At 38.8% G+C, this 24473-nt stretch overlaps 1 protein-coding gene across 5 annotated transcripts in view; it reads right to left on the bottom strand.

Annotated features, from left to right (window-relative positions):
• Positions 1-15723: 15723 nt before the first annotated feature.
• LOC126183889 (myb-like protein O) overlaps positions 15724-24473 on the bottom strand; it is a 97297-nt gene continuing 88547 nt past the window's right edge. For 2 of the 5 annotated variants that reach the window (XM_049926202.1, XM_049926203.1), the window contains exon 4: positions 15724-16400. In XM_049926202.1, coding sequence (XP_049782159.1) covers positions 16237-16400 — 164 coding nt within the window. In that variant the 3' untranslated portion in view covers positions 15724-16236. The remainder of the gene's footprint in view (positions 16401-24473) is intronic. The other 3 variants (XR_007536822.1, XM_049926205.1, XM_049926204.1) reach the window with 2 other exon arrangements.

Here is a 24473-nt window from a genome sequence, read left to right as displayed (position 1 = left end):
AAAAGTTGATGGGTGAACATTTTCGAGAAACAAACACTCCATGAGTATATATAATTACCATGTCAAAAAACAGTAAAAAATCTCAGTATAACCTTTGATGAGCATCTAAACAAACTGCCACAAGCATGCAAGAAATCTTTGTCTTGCTTGCATGTAATTCAAAAATTTACAAAAATATTTCCACCAAAAAAGTAAAACAAAAATTTGTCCAGTATTTAGTTCTAACAAATTTCTAATGGTGTGACGTAGTTTAATATGGCACAAACAGTGACAATTCTAGATTACTTGAGCTAGCGATGAATGCATATGTAAAATATGTATGTAACATTCACTTGTTTGATCATATCAGTTCTACCTATGCCTAGTTAGTCGATATCACTAGACAGGTGACGTTATTTTTGCATGCTTAGTCATGGGAATCCTCAGTAACTCACTTGCTATATTACCGGTAAGTACTTATCATCATTCTACAACCAGAATACAAAATTGGATTTGCAAAAGGATCTTGGTTGTATTTATGCATAACACTAAATCTTGCACCATTTCAGAAATGACTGACTCAGGAAGAATGTACACAATAATCTCTACCTCAACCTAAACCACTCTGCATTCAAGAGAAGATTAAAGCTTTATCTGCATTGGCATAGCTTTCCTTTTGGTAAATCCCCACTATTTTCCTTCTGTCCAGCAGTGAAACAGTATATCTGTCACACTAGCTGAACAATTCATGCTATCCTTATCACTATTTAACTCTGTTTTCTTTCTTCCATCTTATTTGTTAACCTTGCCTTAGTATTTATCACTCTTCTACTGACCGGTCAACTTGTTACCCACATTTAATTCCTGCAGAACTGCTAAATTTTTGTTAGATGCAGTACTCATATTTGACAAGGACATAATGAGTAGATTCCCTAATAGAATGTTAATAAGACTGACACTACTAAAGTACTATATCCTCATCATTACATCTATAATACTAATAAAAATAATAGTAATAATCCCGGGGCCTCATCTTGCAAGTGATGAGGAAGGAAGGGGGAAGGAGTAACGCCTCATGGAAAAAAAAAAAAAACCTGGGTCCATCTGGCTCTGGATGGTAGCACCCTGTGAGGGCTCCTGCCTAGGGTTACAGGTCTCAAAGGCAGAAGAGAAATCCTAACTCCCAATGGCAGAGAGAATGGAAGAAACTAATGGAGAATACCATGAAAATTGCATTGCTGGTTTACCCTTAAAAATTCTGTGGTTTTTGATTTATGTAATATTTTCATCCATAAATCTTGTTTCTTGAACTGCTAAAATTTGTGTTTCCTGCTTATCTAAGAGAATTTCAAGTTCTTTTTGTGTACCAATTTTTAGTAATGAGTTTACGTTCAAGAAGCCTGCAAAGAATTTCCTTTTGAGCTTGAGTTTGGAAGGATACCAAGGATGCTCCGACTCATCCTTAATGCAGATGTTGAGACTCCCCAGAACCCTAGGTCCTGATGCACTGCATAAAGCAATGGTGGATTCCTCTTTCAAGTTGCCACCTGAGGTAGTGCTTTCTTCTAGCAGACTTTCCATTCTGCAATTGAAATTGTACATTGTATTCCAAGGTAAGATTGGACTGTTAGTCTGAAATGATTATTGCAGCGAAAAATGTATTTGGAACAGCAAAAATGAAGAAGAAAGTCTGGTGGAATGAAATCTGTGAAGAAGCAGCATGGAAACAGTGTGTTCAAAAATGGCAAATTACAAGAAAAATTTCATACTTGGTGCTTTTCAATTGCTTGTGTGAGAGCCTGCCCACATTGATGGGCTTAAGACCTGACCAGTAACATTCTAGTTACGGAAAGGCACCCATTCCTAGGCTGACTGTGTGCATGTGTTGTGTGTTTGAAGTTTACGGGCGCTAAACAGCGTGGTCATCAGCGCCCAAACGCATAAAAACAGGAACACATGCAGTGAAGGGACTAAGACAAACAGCGAACAAGGAGAACGGCTAAAAGACACAGACCTGACGCAGGTCCAAATCCTCACACACAGAGGCAAAACAAGAGGAGAAGGGACACACTAAAAAGGAAAGGAAACACAAGGAAAAGAGAACAGAAACCGAAGGGAAACAAGGAGGTAATTGTGACTGGCTGACCTCTTACCTAAAACCTGGGTGAGCCAGTCACCCAGCAGCACATTAAAACCCTCTCCCTAAAATCCGAGGCAACAGATTGGACAGGACACAAAACCGTAAGGCCTTAACTACAGTCGTTGCGTCATCTTGTAAAATAGAGGGCAAATCCGGTGGCAAAGAAACCACCGCCCTCTGGTCAGAGAATAAAAGACAGTCAAGTAAAATGTGGCGGACAGTAATCTGGACGCCACAAGAACTGCAGATTGGGGGGTCCTCCCGCCGGAGTAAAAAACCATGCGTTAAGGGACTGTGCCCGATGCGGAGGCGAGTGAGGAGAACCTCATCCCGCCTGCATGACTGGTAGGACGTACACCATGGCCGTGTGGTAGCCTTGACCAGACGCAGCTTATTTTCACTGACTGCCAGCCACTCCTCTTCCCATTGACTCATAACACAAAAACGCAGGAGTGAGATAACAGCATGGAGGGGGACGGCACATTCAACAACGTGAGAGAGGGAACATGCATCTTTGGCAGCCACATCCGCCAGTTCGTTTCCCCTAATACCCACCCTAGGCTGACTGTACCTGCCAACAACTACTACAATAACTAATCCAACACAGTTGAGAAGCCCACAGGTAGAACTGTTTAACCACAGAAAGTTGATTAAAGAAATCCAGAAAGGGAAATGGCCTCCTCTAAAGGAGGGGGAGGCACAGAAAGACTATTGTCCAGAACATAGGCTTACTGAACGAAACAGCCCAGTAAGCCTAAGCAACAGCCAGAATTGCAAAATACTAAGAAAGCACTTTGAAAAATTATTGAACTATGAAGAACCAAATGTAAGCTAGAATTTCCAGATCTCCATGAAAATATAGAAGCAGATCCACCACTTACAGCTGAAGAAATTTTAAAAAAAGCAGTAAGTATCTGTAAAAGCAACAAAGCCAGTGGAGAAGACTCTATTACAGCTGAACTTATTAAATGGTCTCAACCAAAAATTATAACTAACCTTCAGCTCATGTTTGAAGAAATATGGAAAACTGAAAAGATACCAGAAGACTGGAAAGTGGCTCTCATCCGCCCCTTGCACAAGAAAGGTGATAAGCAAAATGTAAATATCTGCAGAGATATATCTTTGTTGCCAGTGGGTTATAAAATATTTTCAACAATACTACTAAACAAGGTAGAAGCAACACTTGATAGCCATTTGGGAGAATATCAGAGTGGATTTAGAAAGGGCAGATCTTGCTCAGAACAGTTTTTCAACCTAAAGTCCATAATTCGTCACAGACTTACAAACTCCAACGATATAGTTGTAACATTCATAGATTTTAAAAAGGCATTTGATTTGGTTGATATGGAAACACTTGATAAAATGATCAGAGAATTTGACATCAAATCTAAATTAGCAAACCTTATTCGTGAAACGCTCACAGACACCAAATCAAAAGTAAAGTTTCGGGGTGAAATATCGAAGTCATTCAACATAAAAACAGGTGTATGGCAAGGTGATGGCCTGTCTCCACTCTTCTCTAACTGCGTACTAGAGGAAATGGTAAGAGAATGTAATCAAAAACTAAAAGAACAGAAGCTATCACCAGTCAGACTGGGAACTAAAAACAAAGGTATCGAAATTCACTGTTTAGCATTTTCAGATGATTTTGCCATTCTTTCTGAAAACCTAACAAATGCTGGAATACAAACCAATCTCGTAGAAAAAATAGCCAACAAAGCAGGTTTAAGAATATCATTAGAAAAAAGAAAATTTGTGACAAAATATAAAAATTGCTCCAGAATCCCTAGCAACAGATACTGGCCAGATAAAGAGGGTAAATAAATACAAATATTTGGGAGAAATTATACAAGAAAATGGCTTAGAAAAATTTGCTGTAGAAGAAAGAGTAAATAAAATGGAGAGAGCTTATGGAATAACTAGGAATGTCTACAACAAAAGGTGTCTGTCTAAAAGTTTGAAGATACAGCATTACAACACAGTAGTAAAACCAGAATGTCTTTATGCAAGTGAATGTTTAGTACTGAACTACAAAATTACACAACCTTGAAGTCTTAGAAAGAAAAACCGTTCAAAAAGTACATGGGCCACCAAAAAATACAGAGGTATGGAAATTAAGAAGCAATGAAGAAGTTTACCGCAACATAGGAAACATAAATGAAACACTACGAAAGAGGCGACTGCTATTTTTTTCACACTTATACAGAATGAACAGCAACAGGTTAACCAAACAGAAAAAAAAATATCTTGGGGCTAAGAAGTCAACAATAGTCTGGATTCAAGGAGTTAGGAAAGATATGGAAAGAAACGACATAGGTGAAAAAGATGAAAAAGGAAGAGAGATTTTCAAGAGGAAAGTGTTAAAAATGGAAGGATTTCAAGCCAAGAGGGAAAAGAAGACAGGGGCAAAATGGTCTGAGGAGAGAAAAAGGATACATAGTGAAAAGATGAAAGAATACTGGAGGAAAAAGAAAGACCAACAATGAAGAAAGCATTGAAATTGGTGCATGGTCCTTAGATGACCCAAACGAAGAAAGAAGGAAAGAAGAAGAAGAATATTTTGTACTGTTCATGTAGTATGCATATTATAATGTTAAATCATTAAGGATGTCTTGTCAGATGTAAGAAAAGGTCTGAATGACCAAATTGTGCCAGGTGAAATAAATGCGTACAAAAATAAACTTGTCGAGACAGGCAGGGTACACCATTTTGCTTGCCAAAACAGGAAGAGATGATGATGACATGTGTTAGAAAGTGAGAAAAACCATGGAATCCTTACCAGATTCCATGATTAGAAAATAATAATTAGTGGCCCTAAATGAGACTAGAAAAGTTGCAGAGCAAGAGTAATAAAAAGAACCTCTATGTTACCTTAGGGTCATATTCCTGCTCTGTGTAATTTTTCAGACCACAATGATTTATTTCTTGATCATTTATTTCTCCTTTTCATAAACAGTTTCTATAAACTCCAGACCTTCATAAACTGATTTTACTTAAAAGCAATAATTTCATCGACTGTCTTTGCTCATTTTAACTGAAAGTCATTCAAATTTTTCATATGTTTCCTTCTATATGACTAACTGTTTTGGACAGGATGACTGGGTGTAGGTTCAAGTTTCCTGACAGCTAAGTTATTAGCACTGATACAAAATATTCCATAAATATAATGGAGAATTTTCAAGAACATGGAGAAAAAATTACATTAACATTGATGACTGATGCTATAGTCACATCTAGCCAAACTGTTATTCATAGGTGCAAACACTCCACCACACTACTTCCCAGTATGTTGAACATGTAGAGGAATAGAGGAGACAGGTGAGAAGAAAAGGAAGGTTGAAGCAGGATATGACTAAAGCAATACAACTGTTGTGTCAATTGGCAAAATAGACGTCCTTGTCTTGTAATGTTTCAACCAGTACGATCATAACATGAGTGGTGTTACATATGATTTACTTTCTGCATTAGGAATACGATATCATCTATGCCCCTGTCCGAAGAGTTCAGAAGCCACATCATTCATTGCAGAAAGGGAGTTATTTTACTCGTGCCTTCTTGTAAGTGCTTAATATGCCACCACACTACTGTGAGCTGTCAAAAAAATCCATCACAACTCTATTACAACACCTGCCACAAAGACAACATGGTGCACTTGTCCTCTCAGAAGATTGCAACTTTCCTTGAGAAGAGAGGAGCTACAGATAATGGCCACAAAATACTTAACATACGGAAAGTCTGCATCATCTTCAATCATAACAGCGTTTGACTTGTCAGACAGTTTTTGCTTTTAGCTGCTTCTGTACCTAACTATTATATCTTCAGCAGGTAGACCTACAGCATAATACTCTGCTCTAGGATCTATTTGTTACACCTTGGAATTTGCAAGTTTTATAAAATATTATCACAAGAATAATAATATCCTCAACTGGACAGTCAAGCTGCTTAAGTTTGGCCCATCTTACATATGCAAACTAACTTATTTTTTAAATGCATATAGTCCCAACAAATGTTTAGGAGGAACAGAGTTTTAACTACAAAATTTCATATATTTGGCTGTATCAGGAGCCTGTGTTTTGGATATATCACACAGTGTAAAATTCAGTTACATATAGACTTTTGGACACATATAGCTCAGTGTTAAATGCTTGGACGCAAAGCTTTTTGTCTAAACAATAAGATGTGTAGTTCCACTATGATATTATTGTTATCTAACATACTCCTCCAATTATGAGATAAACAGAAGAAGGATGAAAAGTTGAAAATAAAGTATTTTGATAAAATCCTGGTTGTAAGAGTGAAGTCCAGTACCAGCTTCCTAGAAACTGTCAAGCTGCAATACAAACATGTTTTCTGTTTCCCATGTTCTGCAACCTTCAGCATGTAGGCATTCCACATACACCTTCTCTGAACAGCACACTGGTGGAGGAGCGGGGGTGCTGGTCGTGCACCAGGAGCACAGATCTTAGCCAATGTACTTACACAGGATGATTTTAATAAGGAAAATTTAGCAGAAAAGAAGTTACTATTGGAAAAATAGCTTTACCTTTTCAAGTTATTAGATACTGGTTCATTATCTATTACTGGTAAATTAATGTTTACATGACTAAACTGATGTTTGTCAAAGACCAGGAAATGTCACTGTTTAACATGCGATTGCTGTAACTAGCATGCATGACGAACTGTGTACTGTGAACTCGACATAAATTTTGACATCAAAGAGAATTTATAACTGACATGCATGTCATCTGATATAGAGCTATGTAACATATGCCATTCACAAAGGGCTCTGTGCTCAAATATCACTGTGGAAATTACATATTCTATATGCAGCTCAAGGCATTAACAAGATGTCTTTCAACAACTACAAGCTTACCTACTGTAAGAATAAAAGTTAGCTGACAATGAACATTACTGTTTGCCATGTATCCAACAGCAATATTTAGTATTCAGCCTTAAATAATTAGTAAAATAAACGGTTATAATGTGTTTTTAATTATCTTGTGAATTTTCATAGGCTCCCAATTAATTGCAATTGCTCTATATCAAAGGAAACTTCTGCAGACTTTTTCATCAGAATACAGAACCCCATTCTGAACTCTAGAAAGAAGACAGTATAAGTGGAAAATATATTGTGTCTTCTATTGTGGTTTCTCAAATCTCACTTTATGAGGGGGACTTCAAAAGTAAGTTACACATTACTGTGGCAGGTCAAGAAACTTTTATTGAATACTGCATCAACCATGTCTGTGAAGCCTTGGTCAAATTGTTGGAACCATTTCTTTATGGCTGAACACAACACTGCATTCGGTCATATATTGCCAGAATTTCACCATGAATCTATGTGAAATTTAAAAATTTTGCACACAAGAATAATACTGTCCTGCATGCTTCAACTTTGGAGCACATTTCCATTTGCTGCACAGTTAGACTCCCACATTGTGATGCACCTGATATCCACATTGCAGCAAAACTGTCTCTGCAGGAAACCTGAAACATGTACTCTCTTCTGGTAATGCACCACTCTTGTTGAACAATGGTCTTTAGTGTGGGAAGACATGTGTAACTCAGTAACTCACTTTTTGAATTCCCTAAATAACTCAAACTTAGTTTTAGTACTAGCAACACACAAAACTTTGGAGTATACGTACTAGGAAGTGTATGTAAGAATGCCAAGATCTTGTAAGAGGCTGCTACAGGATATAAAGTTATCTACTTTGCAGAATATTTTGACACTTCAGTTTTCTAGAATAAATGCTTTCTTTACTTCAGCTGTATTAACGCTAAAGATATCAGGGAGTGAAAGTATGCAAAATAAGCTATCACTTTTATGAGAAAAACCACAAAGTACAAAAATCTCAATTAAAATTGTTTGTGTGTTAATTTCATTTCAGATTGTTATCTATGAGGGATTCCAAAAATTTTGCCATTGTGTTTCATTCCACACATGAGTGCTAATTTCTGTTTCTGTTGCCACAAGATAATTTCAATTTTTTTAAACTGCATAATGTGTGTCCTTAATGGGATCTAAACTACAATTTATTGTTTGCTGTGAACCAGTTTAATGCCTGCCACATGCACTGTATGACAGTCATTCCCTCACTGGAAGAAAATGCTGTTTGTACAGGGTGAGGCAGTGAAACGGCACGATTTCGATAGTGGTTGTCGGGCGCGGAGGGGGGTTGCGAGAGTGGGGGAAGTGACCTTGGGCGTCTAGAGTGGTGGAAGTTTCAGTAGCCATGGAGCGTTGGTCGAGTGCGCAACGTGCATATGCCGTAAAGGCATATTACAAAAACGCAGATAGTGTGGTTGGTGCTCAACGCGCCTTTCGTCGTGAATTCAACCTGCCGCCACGGGCTCCCGTGCCATCAAGGAAAGCCATTCTCCTTTGGGTTAAAACCTTTGAAGCTACTGCTAGCACAACAAAGAAAAGAGGCGGCAGCACAAAAACAATCCGGACACCCGAGAACATTAATCGTGTGCGCGAAGTGTTGGGACGAAGTCCGCGAAAATCCGCGAGACGGCACAGCGCAGAACTTGGTCTCAGCAATCGATCAGTAAGACGGATTTTGAAGAGTGACCTTCACTATCATCCATACAAAATTCAGGTAGTGCAAGCCCTTAAACGTAATGACTACAATAACCGTATACGCTTTTGCCAGTCAATGCTTAACGTTATTGAACAAAATGAAGAAAGAGTGCATAACTTATGGATGAGTGATGAAGCCCACTTTCATCTTAGTGGGTACGTAAATAAGCAAAACTTCAGATATTGATCCTCAGATAACCCGCACGAACTTCATGAAAAACCTCTCCATTCTGAAAAAGTAACAGTCTGGTGCGCAATGTCATCTCGTGGAATCGTGGGGCCCTATTTTTTTGAAGATGAAGATGGCAACACAGTGACGGTAAACTCTGGATGTTATGCTGACATGTTGACCATTTTTGGTCTGCCTGGAATTGATCGACATGATCCAGATGCTGAAACACTCTTCCAGCAAGATGGTGCAACAAGCCATACTGCTAATGTCTCAATGGAATTGCTCAGACTTGCATTTCCACGACGTCTAATCAGCAGGAATGGCGATTTCCCCTGGCCTGCCCGTTCACCAGATTTGACGGCACCAGACTTTTTTCTTTGGGGCTACCTCAAGTGCAAAGTCTTCCAGGAAAATCCACCAAGAACAAAGGAAGACCTGAAGGAGCGAATTCGACAGGAAATTAACAACATTTCAGTACAGATGCTACGAAACGTCATGGGACAATTTCATCTCAGGCTTAGACAATGTGTGTAAAACCAAGGACGACACCTCACTGACACCATATTTAAAAAATGATTGTTTTTAAGTTAAATCTTTAATTTCCACTCTTGTACTTGAGATCCATGTTCAACTATTATGATTTTACTTGTAAATAAATCTTTGGTGGTTTTACAAAATCGTGCCGTTTCACTGCCTCACCCTGTAGATGTAGATGTCTACAAGCAGAGCCCTGTTCATAGTTTTGCACATCTGTTTGGCTTTAGAGAAGTATCAAATGGGCTTCTTGTGGACTTTACATCCACTGTTTTATTCAGTCAGATACAATGTATCTACTGTTTTATTCAGTCAGATACAATGTATCTCCTCAACAGGATATCATAAAATGTAGGAGGATAGTGTGGCAACTGCCTTGCATGTCCTCACTGGATTATCTGATGCCCTTGATATGCACTGCATCCTGGCAGTTTGCATTAAATGTGATCTCTTTGCCAGGCCCCTCTCCCCCTTTCCATTCAGACACTTGAAAATACTCAGTGCTCTGATCATGTTACTTTCAGATCCTTCATGTGTTCCAGTCACATCAGTTTCTTATTAAATATGAAGTCCTGGAACCTTACTAGTTCTCTAAAATTGGATATGTTGGAACCTTACTAGTTCTCTAAAATTGGATATGTTTTACTTTGGTCGGAATTGTGTATTCGCAAAAACAAACACATACTGTTTTTCAGTTACTAAAACTGCCTTCATCAATTTCTCCAGCACCTTAAGTTTCAACAGCAGTAAATGAGTTGTTCTAAGGGTAGAGGGTGAACAGAAAATTGAAAAGTCTTCTACATACAGCGAATATTGCGTAGAACTTCCGAGTTTGGAGCGTATATGGGTTATTGTAAATGCAAACAACATGAAAGTTGAAGCAAATCCTTGACAGATATCATTCTCTTGTGGAAATTTGTCTAAGAGATTGTTTCATCTCCTCAAAATTCATCTGTCTAGAGTTTACTTCCTGTTCTGATCATGGCAATCATTGTATTTTTTGAGAATGATATCATATTTTCAACTTTCAGCTTATTCCAAACATACTGTCAGTTTCCTAATTGCTTATTACAATGGAAAATGTCCCTTCTCAAATCACACTCAATCTATTATTGCTGCTTCAGTACTCCATCCTATCCAAAGTCAACAAATCCGTTACCATTTTTACCTTCTGCACCACCTATTTTTCCCTTTGTTTATATCATGTTTGTTAATCTCATTTATAAATGACATTCCTATCCCTCCTGTTTCACTGAAAAAAAAGAAAAAAAGCCTGCACTCAAAAAAATTATTGCTTAATTTTCTGAAAGCTACAGCGCATTTTCACTGATTTCAAACCCAACAGGAATTATTGTTGTCAGTGAATGCAGGTCCATCTCAATGTTTCCAAGTGAACACTGACAGGGAAATTCCATTAAATGAACTTCAGAGTTGTGTACTTAGGGGAATGCTAATGCCCACAGCCATACATAAAACAGCAGTCTTCAATGCACCAAGCTAAATACAAGTTGGACAGCAGATGTCTGGAGGCCTGTAATGTGTTCCGATGAGTCACAGTTTTGCCTTTTTTCTAATGATGCACAGCGTCAAGGCCACCAACGGCCCAACAAGACATTTGACCTGCCATGCACAAATGTGTACTTAAGGCTGAAGGTATTTCTGTGATGTTTTCAGGATCTTTTTTGCAACATGTCTCTCACATTCTCATTCAGGTGATTGAACATACACCAGGATGTTTATTTCAGCATTCGCGGGGACCAAGTGTTGCTCTCTCTTTTACATCTTTACGATGAGCATGTTGAGCACACTCCCGTTTTCCAGTATGACAACAGCCATATTTACAGGGTTGCATTCTTACATTACTGGTTTCACAAACACTCAGACACCATACAGCTTCTGAACTGGCCTGCTAAATCATGTAATTTTAAAATATATGGGACTATTCAGAACAATTGGTGAACTGTAGCAATCAACATTCCTGCACTTCCGTAGGTTCACAGAATCTAATCAGTGAGTGGCTTCAGCTGGATTCCTTGGCAAACTGGGCACTTTATCAAGGACAGTGGTGGAGATGATACACAGTATAAGAGTAATGTCTCCTGGGGACAACTAATTTTTTTCCCAGAGTGCTTCTTCTGCTCCTTTGTCTCTATAAAAGCAACAATAGGTACTTTTTGTGTTCTGGTAACAGCGATACACATTCAGGTCTTATTATCCTACAAGCACACATCCAGTTTTCATGAATTTTCTAACAGCCCTTTCTAAATAATTCCTAAATCTACACAACAGTGTACTAAATTGCACTGAAGTCAAGACACTATACAGACGGCATAAAAGGTAACAAAAATTGTATTCAGTGAGCTCAACTGTGCCACAGTACTACTGGAAATGCCTCAAACATAGACACCTGAGTCTGCTTTATTTCTTGATGCACAAAATTGTTTTAGTTAATTCACTATCCAGGTTGGGACCCAATGTGGAAGGGAGTGGTCATTACACACGCCAAATCACATTTCAGTGGAAACATCTATATTTTTTACATAAATCAATTGCCAAATTCCACAGCTAACTGTTAGAGAATAAAGCAACATGGAAACAGTGTGTCCAAAAATGGCAAATTACAAGAAAAATTTCATACTTGGTGCTTTTCAATTGCTTGTGTGAGAGCCTGCCCACATTGATGGGCTTAAGACCTGACCAGTAACATTCTAGTTACGGAAAGGCACCCATTCCTAGGCTGACTGTACCTGCCAACAACTACTACAATAACTAATCCAACACAGTTGAGAAGCCCACAGGTAGAACTGTTTAACCACAGAAAGTTGATTAAAGAAATCCAGAAAGGGAAATGAATCACAGGTAAATTAATTATTATTACTATTTTGAAACATTTTACTGTTATTAAAATCACATGCACCTGTGACACATGTGGGTGACCCAAAGTAAATTTCCAGAGATGAGGGGAGGGGGGAGGGGGGTGTAGTAACAAAATGTGATCCCATATCCCATCCACCCACTGGAACCAATCCCTACTAGACCTGTGCCTGTCACTGTTTGACTCTATGGTCCTCAAACATTTCCTATTCTCTCTCCAGTTTGGGTTTGCAACACATACAAGAAAATTTTATTAACTATTCAATCTGCTTCCTTTTACAATATTATTTTCTCCTTTATAATTTTGTTTGCAGTTTTCTCATGGCCCTGTTCCTGCTACATTATGTTGAAAAAATCTCTCATTAGTTCATTTCAGACACCAGCCATTTAACTAAGAGCATGTTAGACTTCTCGTTACTGCTACAGTGCTTAATCCTGGGAGAAAAATCAGCATTAAGGTCTAACATGCTGTAGATAGCATTTTCCCTCCTTTCTTGCCAAAACATAGTGATTATTTGTTGCCAAGTTTTTGGGCCAATTCATCTGGCACAAGCTCAGCACAAAAATGTTTGATGAAATTCAGGTGGCGGATTTGAGCAAGTGGACCATTCATTACTATGCTGATACTGAAAAGCAGTGATTACAAACCAATGATACAGCAAGGGAAGCATACCATTGTCTAAAATATCATCACAAATACTTCTATACATTTTGTCACTGGTCACAATAAATGCCAAGTCGAAATCCAAAGAAACAACCCAGATGAAACCAAATTATACCATCACCACTACCAAATTTCAGTCTTTCATTAACATACTCACTCAGATGAATACCATTCACTAGTGCCCCGTTCACCCACACCTATCTGATTTCCACATCTAGCACATATTTATTGCCCTCAGTCAAATGACTCTTAGTTTTTCAACCACTCTAGATTACAATGTACATGCCTGCTTTCGATCGCTAGATTCTGACAAGGGAACCTCCCCATCGCACCCCCCTCAAAAGTTGGCACAGTGGATAGGCCTTGAAAAACTGAACACAGATCACTCGAGAAAACAGGAAGAAGTTGTGTGGAACTATGTAAAAAATACGCAAAATATACAAACTGAATAGTCCATGGGTAAGATAGGCAACATCTAGGATAGTGTGAGCTCAGGAGCGCCATGGTCCTGTGGTTAGCGTGAGCAGCTGCGGAACGAGAGGTCCTTGGTTCCAGTCTTCCCTCGAGTGAAAAGTTTAAGTTTTTATTTTCAGACAATTATTTTACGAAGCTGCACAGGTACACAGAGCAGTATTGTTTACATGATCGTGTGTCAATTATCAAAGTTCAGGCACTCACACATAATGAACTTCGCTCTCCAAAACTCCAGGACATGCTCAGATTTGCTTGGACATACGCAGGATTTGACAGTCTACACACGGAACAATTTGAAAACGTTAAAACTGTGCGACTGTGAAACTGTTGCATTCATTTGTTGCAGTTTATGTGACAAACTCTTATGTTTTCATCACTTTTCTTGGGAGTGATAATCACATCCACATGAAAACCTAAACCGGGCAAGGTAGAAGAATCTTTTTACCCATTCGCCAAGTGTACAAGTTAGGTGGGTCGACAACATATTCCTGTCATGTGACGCACATGCCGTCACCAGTGTCATATAGAATATATCAGACGTGTTTTCCTGTGGAGGAATCGGTTGACCTATGACCTTGCGATCAAATGTTTTTGGTTCCCATTGGAGAGGCACGTCCTTTTGTCTACTAATTGCATGGTCTTGCGGTGCGGTCGCAAAACACAGACACTAAACTTATTACAGTGAACAGAGGCATCAATGAACGAACAGACAGATCATAACTTTGCGAAAATAAAGAAAGTAAACTTTTCACTCGAGGGAAGACTTGAACCAAGGACCTCTCGTTCCACAGCTGCTCACGCTAACCATGCGACCACGGCGCTCCTGAGCTTACTCTATCCTTGATGTTGCCTATCTTGCGCATGGACTACTCAGTTCGTATATTTTGCTTATTTTTTTCATAGTTCCACACAACTTCTTCCTGTTTTCTCCATTGATCTGTGTTCAGTTTTTCAAGGCCTATCCACTGTGCCAACTTATAACTAAATCTGAGAGGGGTGCGATAGGGAGGTTCCCTTGTGAGTAACTGTATGACCATAAAATTGAGTGCTATTACTTATTGACAGACTGTTCTGTTATTCACCTCTGAACCTGATATGGGGAATTACAATGTAATAGTAACTATGTCTAATACTTGGTTTGTACCATACGCTCAAGAATGGGTCGGGTTTTATTATTCTGTCTTTCATGTCTATCAGAGAGATGACCGAGTTTAGTATTTCCGACATTTACACTTCACAATATCAATGTTGGAAATGGACCTAGGTATGTAATTCAATGCAAATAAAATTGGAAATTAGTCTCAAGTGTCAAATCCTGGCCGTGCCATGGATTTTTCATTCTGACTTCCCCTCTCAATAATTTGAACATTTGCCAGGAGTTACATGTAGTTCGGATTCCACGTTAAACTGTAGTTCCTCTTTCCCCAGTAAGATTACTGGGATATGTTAGGACTAAGCACATCACTGAAATGGGATTCAGTCAAAAGACTTGCAGCGACCTGTTGAGCAACACAGAATTATTGTATAGGTAGGAGGTATCCTGTATCACATTCCATGCAGAGACCTCAGAACTATGACACACATAGCACCTCTGTTGACTACCATAAACAAAGCTTGTAACAAATTTACAAAATCACTGGTGAAAGTGTTAAGCAACATTGTCATTGCCACATTCACTTCCATGTTTTGCACCACATAAGTAACCAAAGTGGAAGAGGAAAGTTTCTTGTCTGTAATCTCTGTACCAGAGTGCCAGAGTGGGGAGGGAGGGAGGGAGGGACAGAGGAGGAGGGGGGGGGGAGGGAGAGAGGGACAGAGGAGGAGGGGGGGGGAGGGAGAGAGGGAGGGGGAGAGAGAGAGAGAGAGAGAGAGAGAGAGAGAGAGAGAAGGCGTGCATGTGCGCACGTGCCTTTTAGCTGTTGTTCATAATTTCTTGAAGAGGAAGCTGATGAAAAAAAGGAAGCATCTCATAACCACCTTCAATTAATGTACATACTGAAAGGATATATGGCAATAGCCTGCATGCATTGCACTCTCCTCCCACTTTGGTGTGGTTTTCATTCAACCCCCCCCCCCTCTCTCTCTCTCTCTCTCTCTCTCTCTCTCTCTGTGTGTGTGTGTGTGTGTGTGTGTGTGTGTGTTTTCCTTGCTAAAAAAACATGTAACTCAGAGGCACAAAATACATATTTACAAATTAGTGACAACTAAATTGAGATATAAGTAAAATCCAAATAATAAATTGGTTTTATTAATACTTTTGATTACATTTACAACAATACAAAAAAAAATACAATCAAGAAATTCACATAACTAACATTATTAAATTATAAACAGTAGAACATTGGGAACCATAGTATAATAGGAAACTTAATGTTCAAACTGTGAACATCTGGAAACGGAATACAAATTATCAACTAAATGTTCAGTCAGGGAAAGAAAAAAAAGTAAAATATAAAACAATCAGTCAGCATACAGAAAATTATGCATGGACGGCAAGTTTTATAACTTAACCATAATCTTTTACACTTTAATGAAAGTACAAAAGTAGCACCTCCACTGAGCACCACGCAACAAAAAGACAGTGTCGGTGCGATATCTGTTGCAGAGTATTTATAAGCCAGGGAATAATAAAATATAAAAATTAAAATTAAAATTCAATAAAAATAAATTGCGATATAACACATATATTCTTTTTCTTTCCACAATTTAAATTTGTATAAACATCAAACTGATTGATTACTTAGGAACATGCACATTTTACATAATACTCATAATTTAAGTGTCATGTTTGATCATTCCTTGAAAAAAAATATTCACCAAGGAACCCCATGCTTCAAATTGTTTGATGCAGCACTTGCTCTATCAAATTCTTCAGCATCATTGCCATTCTCATCATGTTCGAATCCTGCTGCTACTGCTGCAGCTGCAGCAGCAGCAGCAGCAGCAGCACCAGAACCCCCAGGCAATGTTGGGTCATCTGAAACATAGGACATAAATAGCTAAAGTGGTCTGATAAATTCTACAAACTTGGAATCGAAGATATCCTTCCTGCAGTCATCTCTCCTTTTCCATTTTTTACTGTGAAAACCCTGTTCCACACCTTCTTCAATAGTATTATTAGTTACAGCCATAGATCCCTCTATCTTTGGTCTGTTCCCCCAAGTCGTCCCTACAACAAAATTTTCCTTCGCACAGAGTTCACACAGTCACAGCTTAGGAGATTCTTGGTAACTACTAAGCAATAGTTGTTTGATCCTCAAAAGTCACTATAGGTGGGCACAAAATGTGTAATAATTCTATAAGAAGTTGAAATCAATAATATTAGTATCCTTGTGAGTGTTTTTACTGTGCAATTCAAAATGCCCTTTGTAAATGGCCTGAATGAATGGAAATATTTTGTGACATGTGACACAGCATTCAAGGTAGTGACTAAGTGTTCATTTCTGACAATTGGTTTTACAGCATTTAGTTCACCCTCCAATGCATAAAGATTGGCAGATGGTAAGAAAATGCAAAAGTCTATTGAGGAAAATGCCCATATTGCCCATAATATTTAAAAATTTTGAGTTAAAAATGAAAATAAGGGAGAACTGGTAGCAGAATAAAATTTTAGTTATACTTCAGTCAAACATAATCAACATAAAAAATACATTAAATTAGAATATAAATGTTCTCAGTATGTCACGTGATGCAGATTTCAAATACAAAAGAAAAGATATTTTTAAATGTTTAACATCAAAGATGCTGTCAATTATTCGCTGACTACTTTTATATAATACATGATACATCCAATTTACTTTGCGATTGTATTAATATCACCGACTATATTCAGTGCGACACAGTTTTCCATCACATCACAGCTGTACAATAAATCTTCATTTCATTTTTAGCACTATTTAAGAGGAAACGTGTCTTTTCCTTCATAAGCCAACAGAGTCTACTTACACTAGTCTGTTATACACAGTCATAATTTTCAGTGTATACTGAAGGAAAGAACGGTGGCAGCTGCAATCAGGCACTGAAATATATATTGTTATTTGTTAATGGTTTTACTGTATGATTCAAAATATTTTTTGTAAATGGCCTCAACCATTTTATATACGAGGGTTGATTGAAAAGTAATGCCTCCACCTTCGTTAATTGGGTTTGGATGGGAATATTTTAATAAATCAAATGCAGAAATAATCCTTAGAATGGCATCTTTAATTACCAATATTCACTTTTCCACATAATCACCAGCCAGTTGGATACATTTCTGCCAACAATGAACATGTTTTCTGAAGCCGTCACGGAAGAAGTCGACACACTGCTTCTGCAACCACAGTCTCACAGTTCTTTCAATGTCTTCATCAAAAGCATAATGATGTCCCAGCAGATCGTCTTTCATTATCGGGAACAGAAGGAAGTCAGACAGTGCTAAATCTGGACTGTATGGAGGATGCCGTACGGTGGTGAGATTCAGTCTCTAGTGGCATGTGAAGTGTGTGGTTTGGCACTGTCACACTGCAGGAAAACATTTCCCTTTTACATCTACATCTACATCTATACTCCGCGAGCCACCTTACGGTGTGTGGCGGAGGGTACTTATTGTACCACTATCTGATCCCCCCTTCCCTGTTCCATTCACGAATTGTGCGTGGGAAGAACGACTGCTTGTAAGTCTCCGTATTTGCTCTAATTTCTCGGATCTTTTCGTTGTGATCATTACGCGAAATATATGTGGGCGGTAGTAATATGTTGCCCATCTCTTCCCGGAATGTGCTCTCTCGTAATTTCGATAATAAACCTCTCCGTATTGCGTAACGCCTTTCTTGAAGTGTCCGCCACTGGAGCTTGTTCAGCATCTCCGTAACGCTCTCGCGCTGACTAAATGTCCCCATGACCAATCGCGCTGCTTTTCGCTGGATCATGTCTATCTCTTCTATTAATCCAACCTGGTAAGGGTCCCATACTGATGAGCAATACTCAAGAATCGGACGAACAAGCGTTTTGTAAGCTACTTCTTTCGTCGATGAGTCACATTTTCTTAGAATTCTTCCTATGAATCTCAACCTGGCGCCTGCTTTTCCCACTATTTGTTTTATGTGATCATTCCACTTCAGATTGCTCCGGATAGTAACTCCTAAGTATTTTACGGTCGTTACCGCTTCCAATGATTTACCACCTATGGCATAATCGTACTGGAATGGATTTCTGCCCCTATGTATGCGCATTATATTACATTTATCTACGTTTAGGGAAAGCTGCCAGCTGTCGCACCATGCATTAATCCTCTGCAGGTCTTCCTGGAGTACGTACGAGTCTTCTGATGTTGCTACTTTCTTGTAGACAACCGTGTCATCTGCAAATAGCCTCACGGAGCTACCGATGTTGTCAACTAAGTCATTTATGTATATTGTAAACAATAAAGGTCCTATCACGCTTCCTTGCGGTACTCCCGAAATTACCTCTACATCTGCAGATTTTGAACCGTTAAGAATGACATGTTGTGTTCTTTCTTCTAGGAAATCCTGAATCCAATCACAAACCTGGTCCGATATTCCGTAAGCTCGTATTTTTTTCACTAAACGTAAGTGCGGAACCGTATCAAATGCCTTCCTGAAGTCCAGGAATACGGCATCAATCTGCTCGCCAGTGTCTACGGCACTGTGAATTTCTTGGGCAAATAGGGCGAGCTGAGTTTCACATGATCTCTGTTTGCGGAATCCATGTTGGTTATGATGAAGGAGATTTGTATTATCTAAGAACGTCATAATACGAGAACACAAAACATGTTCCATTATTCTACAACAGATTGACGTAAGCGAAATAGGCCTATAATTATTCGCATCTGATTTATGACCCTTCTTGAAAATGGGAACGACCTGCGCTTTCTTCCAGTCGCTAGGTACTTTACGTTCTTCCAGCGATCTACGATAAATTGCTGATAGAAAGGGGGCAAGTTCTTTAGCATAATCACTGTAGAATCTTAAGGGTATCTCGTCTGGTCCGGATGCTTTTCCGCTACTAAGTGATAGCAGTTGTTTTTCAATTCCGATATCGTTTATTTCAATATTTTCCATTTTGGCGTCCGTGCGACGGCTGAAGTCAGGGACCGTGTTACGATTTTCCGCAGTGAAACAGTTTCGGAACACTGAATTCAGTATTTCTGCCTTTCTTCAGTCGTCCTCTGTTTCGGTGCCATCGTGGTCAACGAGTGACTGAATAGGGGATTTAGATCTGCTTACCGATTTTACATATGACCAAAACTTTTTAGGGTTCTTGTTTAGATTGTTTGCCAATGTTTTATGTTCGAATTCGTTGAATGCTTCTCTCATTGCTCTCTTTACGCTCTTTTTCACTTCGTTCAGCTTTTCCTTATCAGCTATGATTCGACTACTCTTAAACCTATGATGAAGCTTTCTTTGTTTCCGTAGTGCCTTTCGTACATGATTGTTATACCATGGTGGATCTTTCCCCTCGCTTTGGACCTTAGTCGGTACAAACTTATCTAAGGCGTACTGGACGATGTTTCTGAATTTTTTCCATTTTTGTTCCACATCCTCTTCCTCAGAAATGAACGTTTGATGGTGGTCACTCAGATATTCTGCGATTTGTGCCCTATCACTCTTGTTAAGCAAATATATTTTCCTTCCTTTCTTGGCATTTCTTATTACACTTGTAGTCATTGATGCAACCACTGACTTATGATCACTGATACCCTCTTCTACATTCACGGAGTCGAAAAGTTCCGGTCTATTTGTTGCTATGAGGTCTAAAACGTTAGCTTCACGAGTTGGTTCTCTAACTATCTGCTCGAAGTAATTCTCGGACAAGGCAGTCAGGATAATGTCACAAGAGTCTCTGTCCCTGGCTCCAGTTCTGATTGTGTGACTGTCCCATTCTATACCTGGTAGATTGAAGTCTCCCCCTATTACAATAGTATGATCACGAAACTTCTTCACGACGTTCTGCAGGTTCTCTCTGAGGTGCTCAACTACTACGGTTGCTGATGCAGGTGGTCTATAGAAGCATCCGACTATCATATCTGACCCACCTTTGATACTTAGCTTAACCCAGATTATTTCACATTCGCATTCGCTAATAACTTCACTGGATATTACTGAATTCTTTACTGCTATAAATACTCCTCCACCATTGGCGTTTATCCTATCCTTGCGGTATATATTCCATTCGGACCCTTGTTAGCTGTTTCAGAGTTCGCAGCATAGTCATGTAACACTCTGAATTTATTGTTGTTCCACAATCAAGCAAAATCAACATGGGTAACACCATCTGTGCCCCAGAACACTGTGGCCATGATTTTTCCAGCTGAGGTCTGCATCTTAAATTTCTTTTTCTGGGATGAGTCTTTGTGTCAATATTCCATAGACAGACGTTTCGTCTCCGGGTCATAATGGTGTACCCATGTTTCGTCTCCTGTCACAACTGAATGGAGAAAGGTGTCACCTTCATTCTTGTAACATGAGAGGAGTTCCTGGCAAATTTCAAGTCTGCGCATTTTCATTTCAGGAGTCAACATCCAGGGTACCCATCATGCACAGATCTTCCGATAGCCAAGCAAAGCAATAATGCAATCCAGACGTTCTTGTGAAATGCCGTTTGTGCTTGCAATTTCTCTCTGAGTGATACGAGGATTGTCCTGAATCAATCTGTCAACATTTTGCTTGTGAAACTCGGTGGTTGGTGTCACAGGGCGTCCAACTCTTTGTCCATCATGCAGGTCAGATGTTCCTGCCTCAATGTCTTTAAGTTTACTCGCCTAACGACACACAGTACTCACATCAACACAATCTGCATAAACTGCTTTCATTCTCTGATGAATCTCCTTTGGGGTGACACCTTCTGCTGTCAAGAATTCAATGAGTGCACATTGCTCAAATCGCATTGACCAACCGTCTGCACAAGGTTCCATACTTCACACTGTAACAACACAACCATTCAATGCTAAGGCTTCCCACCAAGTAGAGCTGTAGGGAAGAGGCTAGAGAAGAAGCCAATATCTGCCATGTACCAATGCTGTCAACTGTTTAAGAGCTACAAAGATGGAGGCATTACTTTTCAGTCAACCCTCGTATTTTGTAGCCTCATGTTTGATAAGTGATTAAGGCAGGATGGAGTGCAATTCAAATAATGATTGAGGTGCTATTGAAGGTATTTATGAATCATTTGTGGTCGCATATTTGGTGATTATTGCACAGGATGGAGTGCCTTTCATATGCTATGATTTTTAGCTGAAAAGGAAATGAAAATTTATTGTACACCTGTAATATGATGGAACACTGTGTTCACACTGAATTAAAATTCTTTGCATCAACCTCTGTCAAACTTATGATAATACTTATGATAAATATAAGCCAGCATGACTCACAACGTAATCCAGTAGGAACAAATTCTCCATTGTAAATGAAGTATCATTGTCACGTGGATCACATCATGCTGGATAATGCAGGTACCATAATTAAGGACAAATATATATTATGCACATATATTAACATAATACTGTAAGGGGTAACTACCACAATGTCTTCTTTCAATGCAGATGTAAGATATAGTTAAGTGTAATGACATAAATACAACTAGCCACACCAAACACTTTCTGAATACTAGTAGCAGCTGCAGGGTAAGAGCACAAGAGCACGTAAACACCCTAACTTTTGATACCTTACAGGTTTATTTGTTATATCTCTTTGAATGCTGTAAAGCATAACACAGATGTGGTGATCTGAAATACACAGCACTTAAATCTGCTGCACTGCACTACACTGATATTCCTCAAGACTCCATGAAACCTGGCATCAGAGTCATGAGCACACCTTAAATTGTGCTTGTTTTATTGAGCTTTTGCACATGCATAACTGGAATGATGTAACTACATAATGGATCAAATACATATGGATACGATAAAGGATGTGCACAGTTCATGGCGTGCACAGGTAGCTCTCACTACTCAATCAGAAGTTTACATCAATGCCAGTAGGTGGTGGCACACTGCAGCAGACTGTTATCCCCATTCGCGTTGCATAAATCGCACTGGTAGCACACTCCTCAGATACGCCAATTCACTCACTATCTTGTAAAATTAGATCAGACATCAGTATATTTTATAGTTATACTGATAGAAAAACATATTTTATGGGTTTATAGATGAATAAGAGCATCTTAAGTTTTGGATTTAATCATACAGTAACCCATTTGGATTCCTATAGGAGGGTACACCTGTAGTCAAGTGATCATGTTGGCAGAATTACTACATGAACTTAATCATTTTCACAAATGGCAGTTTACTGTGTGGGAATCAGCTTGTGTGTGCAGTGTCGACATGAACTCTCTTGAATGTATTTTAAGTGCTAACAGGAAAGTAAATTACCAGGAAAAGTAAATTACCAGGAAAAGTTAGGCGCAGAGAAACTAAGGCCTTCCAGACCAGGTCCGTTGGTGGGAAAAGTGACAAAATCACATAAATGTGACTACAAGCAAACATTTACTAAGTGTAAGTAGTAAGAATGTCCAATTTTCAGCCCAGAAGTTAACTTGTCCAACACTGATGTCACAGATTTTGTAAACATGTGCAAAAAAATAAAAAGGCATGAAAATGCCCACTCTCACAAAAATGCGAAAGGGAGAGCAGCAAAACCCTAAACTGTATTTAATTACGTACAAAACAACAAAATTTCATAAAACCTATCTTTCTTTCATCAGAAAAGTTATGTATATTATTATTATTATTATTATTATTGATGCAGTTGCATAGATTTGTTCATAATCAAAACTGTTCTATAGCAGATGCTATCAAAAAATCCGTGAACACTTAAAATGTAAACTCACATCACTGATGCCTTTATTATCCACACTTTAAGCAACAACTCATAATAATTTTTGTTCTCTGTAATAGGTGACTTGTGAAAATGGGCAAAGTCTGAAACCAGTCAACCAGTAAATAAACAGCACCTTTGCTGTTAAACAATAAAAATGTATTTTCTTCAACATTAAATTAGAATATCGAATGGGTGAAAATAACTTACAATATTTAAGCCCTACCATTTAAGTGGTCAAAAGTAACTCAGTTGCCCTTTCTAAGATGCTAGGTATAAAATTTGTTCACTCACAAAAATTGAAGTGTTTAATACTGACAGAGTCACTGCTCAAATTACACAGTCAGTCTCCTATCAAACCACTTGATGCCACCTGCTAGGCGCACACACACCACCTCCCATTAAGATATTATGCAATGCTATTGTGGCATCATATGTATAGCACACACGTGGTGGGTCTTGCTGAAGGAGGGAGCCGAGGGTTCTGAAAAAGTGTCGAACACTGAGGTGAACCTTGTTGCATCTGTGGGATGAAGGATGCCAGTGGTCAGGTTAACAAATGAAGAGTTTATTCTCTCTCTCTTCCAGCCATTATCTTTTATATGTATTCCACTATGTCCATCTAAACAATGACATTACTAGATGCAAGAAGATGGCAGCCTCCAACACAGCAATTTTCTTACAGGTCTGTCTGGTATAATGAATGATTTTGCACACCAACTGCTTTCCTCGAGGTACTGTCAAATTATTCCGACACATGTTGACCACCACTTAATTTTTGTATAGTGACAAATAATATGATATGGCTCATGGAATGGCCATGTGCTCACCTTTGTCACTAGCTGTGGTCAATTTCTTCATGGAGAATTTTGAAGAATATATATTAAACAATGCTCTCCTACACTTGTCCTATTTTGTTTTTATGATTATGCTGGTCATACATTTTTGATTTGGCCTCATGGAAAGGAAACACTGCAGTAATTCTTTGACCACATGAACAGCTTATATCTTATAAAAGTTTTCTGTGGAAATGGAGAAGGACTGACACACTTTTCATCCTTCTCACATGCTGTGTTGAACACACTGAAAGAGTCGGAAACACATCTGATGAGAACCATCACACTGCCAAAATAAAACACCTAACCACTGTGCTCAGATAAAACTGGTATCAAAAACATTAAAGCAAGCCAACTCTCTCCAGAAAATGTAAATCCGAGTTTAGGCAATCAGCACAT

This window comes from Schistocerca cancellata, chromosome 4 (genome assembly GCF_023864275.1).
Source record: "Schistocerca cancellata isolate TAMUIC-IGC-003103 chromosome 4, iqSchCanc2.1, whole genome shotgun sequence".
Taxonomy (NCBI): domain Eukaryota; kingdom Metazoa; phylum Arthropoda; class Insecta; order Orthoptera; family Acrididae; genus Schistocerca; species Schistocerca cancellata.
Note: the sequence above shows the minus strand (reverse complement) of the source record. Positions and strands in the feature narration are given on the sequence as shown.